Source organism: Semicossyphus pulcher, unplaced genomic scaffold (genome assembly GCF_022749685.1).
Source record: "Semicossyphus pulcher isolate SPU_LCO1_2020_fin unplaced genomic scaffold, fSemPul1.0.p SCAF_15, whole genome shotgun sequence".
NCBI classification, from domain to species: Eukaryota; Metazoa; Chordata; class Actinopteri; order Labriformes; family Labridae; genus Semicossyphus; species Semicossyphus pulcher.
Window position 1 is genome coordinate 20,797,547 of NW_027211659.1, and position 15,064 is coordinate 20,812,610.

The 15,064-nt window shown below is 39.2% G+C and overlaps 2 protein-coding genes across 2 annotated transcripts in view; both read right to left on the reverse strand.

Annotated features, from left to right (window-relative positions):
- Positions 1–3,323: 3,323 nt before the first annotated feature.
- On the reverse strand, positions 3,324–10,432 carry umps (uridine monophosphate synthetase). Its single transcript, XM_069663318.1, has 10 exons — positions 10,245–10,432; positions 9,383–9,536; positions 8,669–8,793; positions 8,324–8,511; positions 8,144–8,235; positions 7,679–7,839; positions 7,476–7,593; positions 7,181–7,356; positions 6,969–7,083; positions 3,324–4,935 (listed from the first exon to the last, which is right to left on the reverse strand). Exons 1-10 carry the CDS (start codon positions 10,392–10,394, stop codon positions 4,757–4,759), a joined length of 1,458 nt encoding a protein of 485 aa, XP_069519419.1. The 5' UTR covers positions 10,395–10,432; the 3' UTR covers positions 3,324–4,756.
- Positions 10,433–11,287: 855 nt separating this feature from the next.
- fn1a (fibronectin 1a) overlaps positions 11,288–15,064 on the reverse strand; it is a 29,476-nt gene continuing 25,699 nt past the window's right edge. The window contains exons 45-49 of the mRNA XM_069662606.1: positions 14,721–14,888; positions 13,657–13,782; positions 13,326–13,432; positions 13,004–13,123; positions 11,288–12,819 (exon numbers count right to left, since the gene is read on the reverse strand). Of these exons, the coding sequence (XP_069518707.1) occupies positions 12,751–12,819; positions 13,004–13,123; positions 13,326–13,432; positions 13,657–13,782; positions 14,721–14,888 (590 nt within the window). The 3' untranslated portion in view covers positions 11,288–12,750. The remainder of the gene's footprint in view (positions 12,820–13,003; positions 13,124–13,325; positions 13,433–13,656; positions 13,783–14,720; positions 14,889–15,064) is intronic.

Consider the following 15,064-nt stretch of genomic DNA (forward strand, 5'->3'; position numbering starts at 1 on the left):
TACTGGACATGGTAGACATGCTGTAATGTGGAACAACATATTAATTTTTTTAGACACACAAAGGCACTGCTCAAATTACGTTTCATGTATGACATAATATGTTTAATTTTCAGACATAGTTATTGGGTATTTACCGTTTTCAAGATAACTATAATTTGTCTTCATCATTCTCGGCTTATATGTACATCAATTCAACATTTAATTTTCAAGTACATGTGCTTGAACCTCGTCTTGTGTTTCTTTTTCACAATTGACTAAGCAGACAGAGTAATAACAAATTATATGTAACAATATATGGTGCATTCATGTGTTTTGGCGCTTCATGTTGATCATGCTTTGTTTTTCTTTTAGAGGCACAGTGCAGCGTTAAAATGAAACTATGTGTTTGAACTGGGGCAGTTTACTCCTTAAAAGTGTAGAGCAAAGTAGATGCAACACTGGCTTTATCAGTTTCCGGTCCTCTTGTTCAGAGAGCTGTATAATAAAACATGTACATTTTGAGTTTAACATTAGAACACTGAAAGGCAAAGACACTCTCAAACATAAGGAGCTATAAAACAGAATGAGCAGTCAAATTCTGCATCATAGCATCCAAATGACAGATGGCCCATATCAGATGTCTGGTGTGTGTTTGTGTGTGGTTAATGTTTAGTTAATGATTAACATAACCTTCCATTAAGCCCATCTCCCTGCTCCCCGCTGCCTGCCTGCAGCCTCAGGTCATGACGTAGGAGATGGACAGTAATGAATAGGCCCCCAGTGGAAAATTCATGCTGTCATCATGAATGTGCCATCGGGAAAATGATTATCAAATAAGAGCCGAATGGAGATACGGAGATTATCACCCCTATCATTGTAAATGTCAACCTATCAGATATTATATCATGCAGGGGCAATCCAAACAGGCACATAGAGACAGTAGTACCACTGTCTGAAAAGTAAACAGTGACTGGCCATCACTGAGACACTTTACAGAGATCAGTTACACATGTGTCAGTAGTTACACTGTCTCATTTGTAACATCATTGCTGATCAGCACAGACAGATGTGTCTGTTAAAAGCAAGCAGGTTTTACATGAACACATGGATGAATCTATGTGGGATTAGAATGTTTGATATTACTTTTACATTTAAGTTAAAACAAGAAAACACACATTGGATATAAGATGGAACTTTTGATCTATGAAATTCTTGCCTTTGTTGCCTGAATAGCTGATCCAATCAACTAAATTAACCTCTTTTACCACTTCCCTTCTTCTCTTTTTCAACAAAAACACCAAATAAACAAAAATTAACAAATAAACTTTAACTTTCTTTTCAAAAGAGAGGAGAAATTTCTTTTCCAATTGTTTTTTCAATCCACCTTTGTTGTCGAAGACTGACATGGCTTTCTTTAGAGCATGGCCTGCAGCCAGCTGTATGCAAATAAGGTGATCTAGTCAGCAAGCTACTCTCTACACCTGGAGCTGCAGTAACTGAAACTACTTTGTTATCAAGTCGTTTAGATAGAGAAGTGCTCCACCTTCATGGCTAATGTTATACAGTTTTTAAAGATTGTCATTACAACAAGTTAGCTCATTTGTGCTGCAGTATGGCAACAATATGAGGCCTTTTCATTTGGTGCCCAAAACAAAATTCACGTGGGAAACTTTGAAAAACTCAAATCAACATCCCACATTTTTTTTTCTGAACAGAGGCTTTGCAGTAAGGATGCAACAGTGCTGCTCCTGAAACGGAAAAACAAACTTTGTGTCTTTTCCAGTTGCAAGCCCGTACCTGCATAACGCGAGCCGAACGAACAAAACTTCATCTTCAGGTATTGTGCGTGAGGCTCAACGTGAAGCAAATACGGATATGAAAAAGCCACAAAAACGTTTTAAGTGTAACGATGATCCAGAGAGAGATGTAATGGGCGCGTAACAGCTGGCTCCTCTGTTTGCAGGTAACCTTTGGAGAGAAATTGAAAAGTTAAAGCACCAAGAAAATGTACAATTGTAATAATGAATACTGTGAAGGAAAAAAATGAATTAAAAGCCTTAAAGCCTACCTTCACATGAAGCAAAGCGATAAAGGCCAAAATGCGCATGCTTGGTTAGGTTTGGCTCACCTTTTACGCGCACTGTATGTGTGCCGTTTGTAACAGGTATACACCTTTTATACCTCAACATGCTCTCTCTCTCTCTTTCTCTCCACCCCTCATGTCTCCCTCTCTCCACGCCTCATGGATGAAAACGGCAGAGAGAATCCTCGGGGCGAGCACAGACACCTGTCGCACGGTGCGTTGCTCTGATCCAATATTGACATAAAGGGGGTGGGGTGTGTGAGTGTGTGCTGGAGGCACGCGCGCGCACACACATACATGAAATGAATTATTCTAACCAACGCTTTTCCTGAGCTCCCTCCCTCCTCCTCCTCCTGTCTGCCAGGCAACGTGTTTAACCTTTGTGCCTGCGCTGGTCAGTAAAAAGGCGCATTGTAACGTCGCTACCTGACGACTCAATTTGTCCCATTCAGCGCCCGTTCGGGCATCATTTCCATATCATATGCCTTGCAAATAACCTGCTGCTGCTGGGTTGCTCACCTTGCCTGGCAACTTTTGGGAAAAGCTCGTTGTGGAACTCTTCTGGAGTTGTGTCAGGAAAATGTTTGAGGTTTAAATGAGATCTGTCACGAAAGTGAAAATCTAACATGAGACCCCGAGACAGCAGAAAACACTGATGGAGCTTACAACTCCATAGATTTGACATATCAGGAATTAGATCAAAATTTAAATTAAAAACGTTAAGCTGACACTTTTTCGGGTTGGTCCAAGTAATTGACTGTCTTTTTGTGCGTATATGATATCTGAATAAGAAAGTAATTGATAGTGATTGATTAGTCTTTTATCCAAATTGCCAAATCGATTATATACTGTAAACATTAGCAATTTATTTTTATTTAAATGATTATAAAAGCAGCTCTGCTAGCCAACTGACATTAGAAGGTGTTTCATAAAAACACGGACAATAAAAGCCAGCCAATCAGAAACAGCGTTACTGCTCTGTGGGTTGGACATCTTTAGTTTCAAACTCTCTGCTACTTTCAGAGAAACTCCTCCAAGTTGAGACAACTCTACTGAACATGCCAACTATTACTTGGGATGTGAAAACAGCTGTCTAATGACATCACACTTTCAGCTAAGGCACGTGGAAGGTAAAACAAAACTTGTTATACAGACAAAGGTATACTTAACAGTAGAGTATTAGTACAGCAAGTGTGTATTTACACTTTCAGGGAGCAATGTGTAACATTCCACACCAAAAACAGAATTTAACAAATGAGCTTTATTGAAGTAAGTCCATGACAAAAGAAGACATTGCATTTTTTTTTTGTCGGTTATAGATGGAGAGAATGTGGAGGTAAAAAAGGTGAACAAGGTTTCTGTAAGAGACTAAACTCCCCATTCTCCCTTTAAAATATGAAGCAGAGCCTGCTCCATAATACCATGAAGCCATTTTAACTGCATGTAGGCCTGGTAGTAACAGCAAAACTGCCATGGCAGTAGAATACAGTCTTTACTGTGAGGTGTCACAAACTGAAAGTAATTGTCTATCTAAACAAAACTCCTTATTCAACTGTCCTCAAAGAAGTTGCTAAAAAAATAACTGTTGTACTCTTTCTGTGGGATCGCTGACAATGTTACATTGTAACTGAGTCTATGTGAATTATATCATTGCCTCACTGCTGTTTTAAGTTAAGCTATATGGACGGTACACAGAGGACTAAATCAAGACATTTATTAAGACTTTCCCCAACCGCAATTAGCATTCACTTTTCTTGAAATCCAAAATAATGTGAGGGGCTACACACTGATCACCAACACCAATAAGCAAACAATCCCAGCTGTTAAAAAAGGTTGAAAAAGAAATATCAAGTGGGCAGATCAATGTTCTCAAACAGTCCACAGTTTTGTCTTATTCTAAATCAGGCATTGCTGTCAATCCAGCAAATAAAAAGCCATCATTTTGTAGTTAACCAAAGAGGTCTATTTTGTAAACTGCAAAATGCCCTAATTTTAACCGATGACACAACAAACAAGTGTCAGCAATACCTTCTTGTGTGTGCTACAAATCAAAGGTCTAATAAGGCAGAAATAATGTGGAAATTCAAGCATGCACAGGAAAGGACAAAGAAAAAGCTTCACCTCAATAGGATGCAGTGGCCTTTGTCAAAGGAATGACACCTTGTAATCCTGCTTTAACTGACAAAAATCCAAAGATTACATAAAGGCTATAAGCCACCTCATTTTAAAAACTAGGTTTCCTGAACAGTTCATTATTTCACAAAAAGTCTGCATGGTTTAATCTGGACAGGAGGATTAATCCGTGCAATACTGAAACATTTTCCTCATCTGTTTAAACCTGATCAGAAACCAGGACTGCAGATCAAGTCGTGCTGGTTGTAATAAGGAGGGAATCAGAAGAAAGGAGCAGCTCATAAACAGGACAGAATCAAAAGTCATGTGCATGTGTCCTTGCCAGATAAACCATACATTAGTAACTTAACTTTCTGCTTGTGTAGAAACAGGTGTGCATTCTGAAGTGGCAGTGTGGTGTGTAGATGCACGTCTACATATGTTTCTATGTATCAACTATGTGTGCACAGGTGTTCCTCAAACATGTAAGAAAAGTACATTTCCAGTTCTTTCACGCGGGTCCCTATTAATGTAACTGAAAGATTACACTTGAAATCAGATGGGGTGAAGCAGAACTCGCTCTTATTGGCCAATCTGGCCAAGTCTCTTGGCGTAAGCCTCCCAGCCTGACTTTCTGTATGACTCAGCAGCTTTCAGCCTATCAGAGGCCTCCAGGATACCCCGTCCGACAATGATGACATCAGAGCCTTTGTTGTAGAGGACGTCCTCTGGAGTGGAGTACTGCTGGCCCAACACATCACCTGTAAGAGAGGAAGAAACGGGTGAGGTGGGGAGACAGAGAAAGGGAGGGTTGCTGAGATGTAGGAGGAGGACTCCTTGTAACAGGCCCAGTAATTATTTCATGTACAATAGCTCCTCCTTGTGGTAAAGAAAAGTTACAACACCTAAAAGGGAGGAGGTTGAAAAGCCCTCAAGATAGTTGCACCTTTGTGCTGTCTATGTTTAAATGTTAAAATGTAAATAACCTTCTGAGGCAAAAACTCAACAAGTCACCAAAATATAAACTAAAGCAGTGGCCTATATAATTGTTGTGATGGCTTCGCGTGACTGAGCATCTGCTTCGACCATCCCGTCAACATGATACATGAAGGCAGCAGCATCGTACTCATGTATACAAGCAGGTGACACGGACTCTGCGGTCAGTTCACTCTGTGTTCTGGTGAAGAGGTGCACTGATGTGGTATCAGAGGGACTGTTGTTGTAGTTGGAAGATAAGAAACTGACGAGTTTACTTCTTGCATCAGGCAACACAAAAGTAGCAGCACGACGTGTGTCAGGTCATTGGATTGACATCACACATTATGCAATGTGACAATTGCGATGGTTAAGTAATTTATCGTTCTGCCTTTTAATGCACCATTTAAGCAGAATGAATGGAAAATCTGAGAGGACATCCCCAGTGGAAGTTTGTTCAAACCCCAAAAGACTATCTTGACGTATATTTCAGCTACTGGAATATGTCTTAACATAAGATAAGATAAAATAGACCCCGTTGGGGTTGATTCACTTGTTACAGCAGCTCAAAGTAACAGACAGGGTAAAACAAGTGGTGGCTATAAAAAAAGGCAAAACAAAAAGACAGTAATATACAATAACGGTGTGTATCATGGTGATATGGTTGATGATAAGTTAAGTGACATATTGCAGAATAAATAATAATTGCACATGAGAAGCAGTTGCACAGACATAATTGTACAGTATGGATGAGGTAATAAACATGCAGAAGTATGATATGCTAGTAAGTACACTGAACAAAAATATAAACGCAACACTTTTGTTTTTGCTCCCATTTTTCATGAGCTGAACTCAAAGATCTAAGACTTTGGATAATCCATCCACCTCACAGGTGTGGCATATCAAGATGCTGATGAGACAGCATGATTATTGCACAGGTGTGCCTTACGCCGGCCACAATAAAAGGCCACTCCAACTCCACTCTTACTCAGACCAACCCGAAAAAGTTACGTTTTTAATTTAAATCAGCTCTCAACCGCAATCCTGAACTAGGTCATGCTTTCATCAGTTGCTACCCTACTGCCACTATCGTGACCTGCAGGTGCTACCACTATCCTCAGCGATGTTCATTTGCATATACCAAAGTAATTGAAAACTGTATTAAAATGGATATCTGAATATAAATGCAGATTTTTGGTGTTGAAGGCCTTGTGGTCTCCCTGTTTAGCCGGAGTAGCATTGACCAATCATGTTAGAGCAGGCTTGATTGTGTATGGGAAAACAGCCTTCTTGGAGAGAAAAATAAAGGAAGCCCCGAATTTCTGGATGTTGGTTCCCAGATCGACTTCATTGTAATGATACAAATGGGGGCAAAGCTATGAGGTTCCCTTTAAGAAAGGGAAACAACTAAAACAATCACTACAGTCATTGTCAAGTCAGTCAAGTTTCCATACCTGTGAACTTTAACCTCAGACCAACACAGAGAAGCTGTTCTGCTGTTAAACACGCCAGCGTGCGGGATCCTTGCTGTTTTTTCGGTAAGTTAAGCGTGTGTTTGGTTTAGCGGAAGTGGCTACGGCCGCTTCACTCGCCGATCTCTACTGCGCAGACTGTGGCTCCGTATGACGTCACCATAACAAGATGGCAGCGCCTATCGCAGGGGCTATTTTGGCATCAATTACGTACAATGGGAGCAGATGGAGACGCATTGTCCATCTATATATACAGTCATTGATGTAAATGAATACTTATCTTGGAAAACAAATAAACTAATCATGCAAAGAATTTCAAATGCAAGTCTTTTCACAGTGAAATTTACCTCCTGCCTGCATCTGCACCCCGGGGGTCATGTGGATGAACTCTGGTCGCTTGGAGATCTTAGAGCCACAGATAAACCCGAACACAAAGTCTGACTGCTCCTCTGCCATCTTCAGCTGCAAACACAGATAGCAAAGATAAACTACTGTAAACTAGTTACCCTTAACGTAAGACTATGTAGTTGAAGTTTCGCAAATTAAGAGCCATGCTTACCACAGCCTTTGTGTATTCTCCAGTAGCCAGTGAGCCCTGTGAGCTCATCTGTGCTATGAGCAAACAGCCTCTGCCCAGAGGCTTCCCTACAGCGCTCAGACCCTTCACAACACCGGGCCCTGGCACTGCATGGGCATTCACTATGTGGGACCAGGATGAGATCTGGTACAAACCACCTGGGAAATAGAAAATTAGCACACTCTTAAGATACTATAAACAGAACAGATTTTACTGGTAGACCCTGCCAAATGTTTGGAATAAACATGTCAAAAAAAAAAAAAGTCTCATCCCATACCTTCATACTGATGCTTGACCGTGTTCCCAATATCAGCAAACTTGCGATCTTCAAAGATGAGGAAGTTGTGTTTCTCAGCTAAAGCCTTCAGTTTCTGGCTGAAGGCCACTGTGTAGTCCTGCTAGCAGACATAAGATTAGCATGATAATACATTTGTCCTGACAATATTCTTCTTTAAAAATCGGGACTTGTTGCATACCGACCTTTAAGATGTCTACGTGGGTCTTTAGCATGCAGATTTTCGGACCGAGTGAGTCTGCCAGCTGAAGGAGCTCCTCGCTGCTCGTCACATCAGCAGACACACAAAGGTTAGATTGCTTCTCCTCCATGATCTTCAGCAGCTTTGATGCTAGGGGGTGGACATCTGCAGACAAGAGGAAGGAGGGACTGGATCAAGAGCCGAATTTGAAAATGATATTCATCATATAACATGACACAACTTCTTAATAAATTATATAAATTAGAAAATAAAAATGATAAAATGCTTTAAAAGTGGGACTAAAATCATGTCCTGGGACAAAGAGTGGATTGTATTTGTCAGGAGCATGAAAGACAATGCCATCAATCCCCAGACAGTAAAAATGAAATGAAATAATGAAATAAAAGTGAAATATTGTCAAATATATTAAAATTTCAACACTAGTTTACCAAGTTGGAAGACTTCTTACTTGGTAGTTTGGCTCTGTCTCCATAGCTCATGTGCTGTTCCAAACATTGCTTCTTGGTAGCAGAAACACCATTGCCATTCTCCTCATTGGGACTGAAAGTAGTAAGTTGCAAATGTTACTTACAGATTGTTACATGTGAGTTACAACAGGAACACTAAAACGCTGACTGTACAACTGTACCTGAAAGTGTTGTTGTCCAGGATGAACTTGCGCACACTCTGGGCCATTTGGGCGTCAATACGTTTGGCTGCCAGAAGCACATTAAGCAGCTTGAACATGGAGATAATGGGATGGAGTTTGATTCCCCGAGAAGCCAACATGTCTACGCCGCCTTGCTCTCTGTCCATAAGGACTATAGCATCGGTCACCTAGAACAAATAAAGATGTCAAAAAAGGATTACATACAGTAGAGTGAGGGCAAACATTATTCTGCGGCTCTTTGTAAAATTAATACTTTCATTGGCTTCTATAACCACAACAAAAAGCATTCATGAGAAATTCTGCTGTAATCTTTAGATACTGCACCTTCAGTCCCCCGGTGTAGAGCACTTCAGCAGTCTCAAAGATGCTGGCGCCACTGGTCACGGTGTCCTCAATGATCAGACATGTATCCCCCTCACGAAATGAACCCTCCACCAGACGCTTGGTTCCTAACGGGGTTACACAAGGAGCCGTATCAGTCCATATTCAAGACAAAACGTAAACTCTCATTCAAGGCCTTCACAATGTCATCTCTCAGTGGAGCAAAAGTTTCACCCCTAGCTGAATAAAAAAGGATGCTTTAGTGGGATATGTATGGCCAAAATGAGCAACTCTACTTTCAAAAATTCATCAATTCATTCAATCTTGTCAGCTTCTTAGAGCTCTAGGACTGTCTAGGGCTATTAAACAACGTATGATATAGGTCAACGGTATCTACAGCTAGTTGAGACTTTTAAAAAGGATGAATCAGCTCTCAGACCCACACGAAAGGATCCTGCTCCTGCATTCAATTTCAACTTTCAATCATGTTGCCAAAAAGTGAATAAATAGGTGTGTCAGCTAAGAGATAATACCTGCTACATGATCACTGAGTAAACATTCAAAACCACAGAGAGAAGAGGCAACAGCTTATTATTATTGCATTATTAAATATTAAGTGTAACAATGAGAGACAATTCTTAATCTCAAAACAAATGTTTTACTCCTGACAAATCAGTCATTGTTTTGGTTCTTGATTTTAACCTTCCAGCCACCCACCATAGTCCTTGGCCTCCTTTCGTCTGATGAGCATGGGGAGTTCATGTGTAGAACAGATAATTGTGGCCAAAGGCAGGGCTGTGTATGGAACCCCACACACATTGTCAAACTGAAGTCCCTCTTCTTGCACTCGCTGGTAGATAAGACCTGACACCTGTAAATGAAGAAAAATTGTATGAAGTACAGAAACAGTCAAGATTGTGAAGTGGCAAGGCTGTATATGATGGCTGCACACTCAAAATAGACATTTAGAATTCCATAACTTCACTTAACCTGACAAAGATCACTTTTCCACCATGCATGTGGAGTTGAACACTTCTCATTAAATGTCCCTGATTACTTTTAAAATCTATAAAATCTAAGTACAGGAACATACTTTATAAGTATTTGCAAAGACGATCATGTTAATGTTGTTGACACTGTGACAAAGGTATGTTAATCCAACTTTGTGGTCGTTGTGGGTGCTTTCATAGGTGACGTTGTCATTGGGTGCATTAAAGTAATAGTGGTTCTAGTATTTTGCCCATGTACACGCAAGAGGGGGTCCTAACCCGGAAGACAATTAAATAAATAGCCTAGCCCTTTAAATCATACACAGGTCAATAGCTTATAGTAGTAAATGTTTCTGTAATAACTCATGAAGATGTAGGGGTTCATTGAAAAACATAAATCCCGACTGTTGGATTTTCGGACTGTTGATAAACACCCACGTGCGCGCCAATATCACAACACATATCACAGCACGAGCGAACAGACAGTTTTAACGTCATTATAACATTTTGCTTTTACAAGATGAAGTAGCAGCATGTTGTAACTTTATCACATATTATTTAAAGTTTACGACGAGACAACACGTGCTAACCTGGTTCATGAGCGCTGGGTGGGACACGAGAACTCTCAAGTCGATGTAAATAGGTGTCATCATCCCGCTTTTCAGTTTGTATTCTCCAAACTTCACCGCGTTAACATCGTGGAGCTTCAGGATTAAACTGTCAATTGAATCGTTGTCCATTTTCTCGCGTATTTGAAGTTCTCTCTAACTTGTCTAGAGCTCTCTGCTTGCTTAGTAGCAGAAAATAAAATACTTCCGGCCCTATTTCTTCAAAATAAGAGCATCTCCTTTACACTGATTTTCAAAATAGTAGTTTGTACTCTAAGATTACATCATACTGTTCATGTTAGGCGCTTTTGTTTCATTATTTTCAAGTTATAAATAGTTTTAGTTATTTTTGTGAGATTAGCTACAGTCTGCCGAAACAGGCAATCCACATCAAAACCCGATATTGATCAAGCAAGGACATTTTCCCAGTTTCAGCAGCACAAGAAGACAACATGGGTTGAGAGGAACATATATTATCTTTCTGATCTGATAAATATTATTCAATATTTACCAAAAAAAGGTATACAATACCTAGATGTTGTTGGATGTTTAAATTTATTCAGTTTCAGCTTTGTTGTCACTGAATTCGCATTTCTTTTCAGGTACAGTGAGATCAACTAAAACGGAGTCAAACGTATCGTAGGTATACACAAAGCAAACAAAGATGATTCTGAGTCATATAGGAAAAAAATACAAATTAAAAAATATAAGAAGGATTTCCTTAATTTTATTCTGAAATAAGGATACCATAACCGGAAGTCTTCCCAGCAGAACCAATCGCAAAACGGAGTTTGCATTCCACGAGTCCGCCATGAGAAGGATTTCCGGTTGCTTTTCAGAATACAAGCGGAGAACTGCCGCACATTAGGGGCTTTAGGACACGAAAACTATTCCAAATAGGTTACATAATTCATATAAGAAACGTATTACTGGTTCCTACAGGTAAACGACTGTTGGATTAATGCTTTCTTCAGTCAAACATCTCTGTCAAATAACCTCCCACCAAAAAATGGAAAACAGTTGGCTTGGATTTTTTTCAGTTTATTAAAAAGATTCAGTCCACAGTAGTTCAGATTTTGGCACAAACAATATAAAAAAAAACAAGTGAATCAAAAATAAAGTGTACACCCCAAATAAGCATTGAACTAAATGCCTGAATAAAAGGGATAAATAAAAGAAATTAAAAAAAAAATACAAACAGCTATGCAATTAAAACGCATTTCACTTGGAAATAATGGTGAATTTTCCGATACATTTTTGAAATAACAGTACACGTTTGGTCAGTCAGCATTTGCTTAATAGATTTTACAGGTGCTAAACCTCATGTATTTTTAAAACACCCACATTACAGAGATCAGAGAATCATATCTACATGGTGGCTTCAATCGCCTGTCCTGTAATATCAGCAAGGAAACTTTTTTTATAACAACTTTTAGGTAAGAGTGCTCATATCTTTTTGAGAAAAGTTGGTTGAATTTTCATCAGATTAAAGACAAATCTTAGTGACCCACTGCTCTGCTTAATAATATAGCAGGACGATCGCAACAGAGAAAGACAGGACACAGGACACTGAACATTATTGTACAGCTTTTACAACTGTACTGTTTTTCATTTCAAAGAACTGATCCATTATAAGAAACTGCTTTGAAAACTATATTTAATTCTGATAGCTGAGCTTGGTAAGTGAAAGTGTAAATGTTATTTTTGGAAACAACGGAAATAATGACTTTAGAATTCAACACTTTCCTGAATTTGTGAATGTGAAAGGACACAGAAAACTGATTTATTCATTATCTACATTGTTTCTAACTAAATTTATAGGTCACAGATGAACTTAACTATGGGAAATGTAACAAATGCAGCAGTATTTTTTATCAGGGATCATAATGACATAAAAACAAATATATTTTGAATGGGTTTTGTCCTTGTAAAATTAAGATAATTGTCATGGAATGTATGAATTAAAGAAAGTCCCATTGCAACAGTAAAAATACACAATACTGGCAGGTTTGAGGTGATAAAGCAGCAGGATTTGTGCTTTGACAGGTTGATGTCAAAATTGATTGGATGAAGAAATCCTTGTTTCTACTGAAGAAGAAAGAATCACAACTAAATGAAAAGCAGGGCAGAAATTTGATAAGGCACAGAGGTTTGTGTAGGAAAGTCTTGTTAAAAGACCAGTGTGTAGGATTTGGTTACCATCTAGTGGTGAGGTTGCAGATTGCAATTTCATAAAAAAAACCACTCCACTAACACTCCCCTTCCAAAAATGTAGGAGATCCTACTGTGGCCATCTGCATATAGATGCCCTTAAATCTCACACACTGGTCTTAAGGCACTTAAACTCGGTGAGTGGGGGACTTTTAAGGCACAGATGTGATGGTATCTTCTTTAAACAAAAACAGGAGGAAGTGTCCTTCTTGAAGTTGTAGAGATTCTGTTAGCGTTCTCGCTTTTCATCCTCCTTTACTCACACTCCCTCTCTTCTCTACTTTGAAGGACTTATGGCATCTGCAAGCAGCTCTGGCCTCAAACATTCAATCGGACACTGGATGTTCTAAAAGAGGAAAAATGGTGATTTATTAGTTTTGACTGACTAATAGCAACATTCTCTAAATCAGTGAGAATTCAAGTTTAGAGTTGTGCAAGTATGTACAAGTATGTACAATGACATTAATTCATTAGTCTTGTTTTATTTTGTAGCAATAAATTAGTAATACAACTTTCAGTGAAATACTGACCAGTTTGCGTAGAGCATTCTCTCTGTACCGGTCAAAGACATCAGAACTAGCAGGTTGAAGGAGGTCAGCGTCCACATCGGCGTGTGGTCCTGGCCTTCTGCAGTTCTCACAACGCCAGCCCTGAAGAGGAAGGAGGAGTTTAATGCAGACACAAACACACAAGCATGGCCTGATCATAAGGTTAGCATTTTGCAGTTATGACTGGGTATATATCTGAATACAAGCAAACAGAGAATTTGTACTTGTAGCCTTTAACATTATCAGTAAAGCAGAAGCGCAAAGGCTTGTTTGTGTACACATGCACATACTAATTGTTACACACCTGTTGTCCTCCATAGCAGGTACAGGTACATATGGCACCCAGGTATTCCTTCTGCCATTGGTTGCCCACCTGGTACATTTTCCCATCATCATAACATGTTGACTCATCTGGAGGGTGAAAATTGTATGATAAACATTGTATTTTGTTATGTTTCATTTTATAACAGACCATAATGGGCAGCTGAAAATCCATGACAAATAAATAAAATTAGTAATAATAAAATAAAAGTAATGAAACAACTATGACAAGAATTACAATGCTGAAATTCTAACATCTACATATACTGTATAAAGGTCTTGTTGTGTTTGTGACTGTGACAGTCAGTACTTACGGGGTTCACATTTGAATTCTCCCTTGCCATTGCCCAGGCAGGTGCAGCTCATCATGTGACCGTTTTCAGCTTGGCGATCCCACTTCTCACCAATGCGGTAGTTATTATCATTGTCATGACACCACTCTGGAGGAAGAAGGAGAAGGAAGAGAGCAAAAGAGACAGCGAGGCACAAGAGGGGGAACAGAGTAACACCAAGAATGGCATGGAGGAGGAGGGAAAGTGGAGTGGATATATGACAGAATTTCATCAGTTAATGTAATGCAGACAAACAAAAAGTTGAAACATTTGTTCATCAGGCTACAGAGAAAGATTCACAGCACTCACAGATGCAGATTTTTATACAGCTAATTTCACAACATCTGTATACCAAGCATAAAATGCACAATGTGCAAAAAAACTGTATATTCAAATGTTATAACATTCTTTGGATTAGACAGGGCCTGAATGAATGTATATAAATATAGCCATTTTCCCTGTAGGGACACACACATAGACATGGAGACAGTAAAATGACTTTGAACCTGTAGCAAATGGATGATTATCTCAGTTTTTGGTATTGTCATATTAGCTTTATGGACAATACAAATAGCTGAGACTTGGCTGGGCAGTTAGCTTAGCTTTTTTGCTGTCTGCTTTTTTACAGTGATGTGCTCACAGTTAGAAAGAGACAGAACTGAGAGACCAACATGGGCAGACTCCAGACGGACTCACACGTAGTAAAGAAATAATCACTGTAATGTTTACTTTATGTAAAATTATCCAGTTATCATTTTCAAGACCACCCATGCTGGTATTATATTACTATTGCTGTAGCACATAGAACACAAACTGTACATTCTATGGCGTTTGAACTGTAGCTAAGGAATTTATAATGTGTATTATATAAAATATATTCATTTTTTTCTGTTCCACATTACTTTTGAGTTTTGTTCTGATATACCAATTTTACAATTTCCTCTTATAAATTCCTCTTGAATAAATCGCATAGAATTAATATACTTCTAATTCCATGGTGTGGGTGTTTGCAAAGCATGCTGGGATGGGGTTAATAAGCCACTCACTGGATGAATCACACCTAAAGTGGCCGCTACCAAGCCCCATGCAGCGGCACCACAGCTTGAAGCCCGTCTCAGACATGCGCTCCCACTCTGAGCCCACCTCATGGTACATCTGTGTGAATGTGTCGAAACACACATCCTGGCTGGCAGTAATGGGGATATCACCTGGAACTGAGGGATGGAGAAAACAAATATGTTTAAAATAGAGACAACAGAGATGGTTAACCTTTCACCAACAAGAGAAAGACAGATGATACATGTATACTATGAAATAACTATATATGGTTACAATTTTATAGTGTGCATATATGTACACATGTGCAACAGAGCAATGCATATAAAACTTC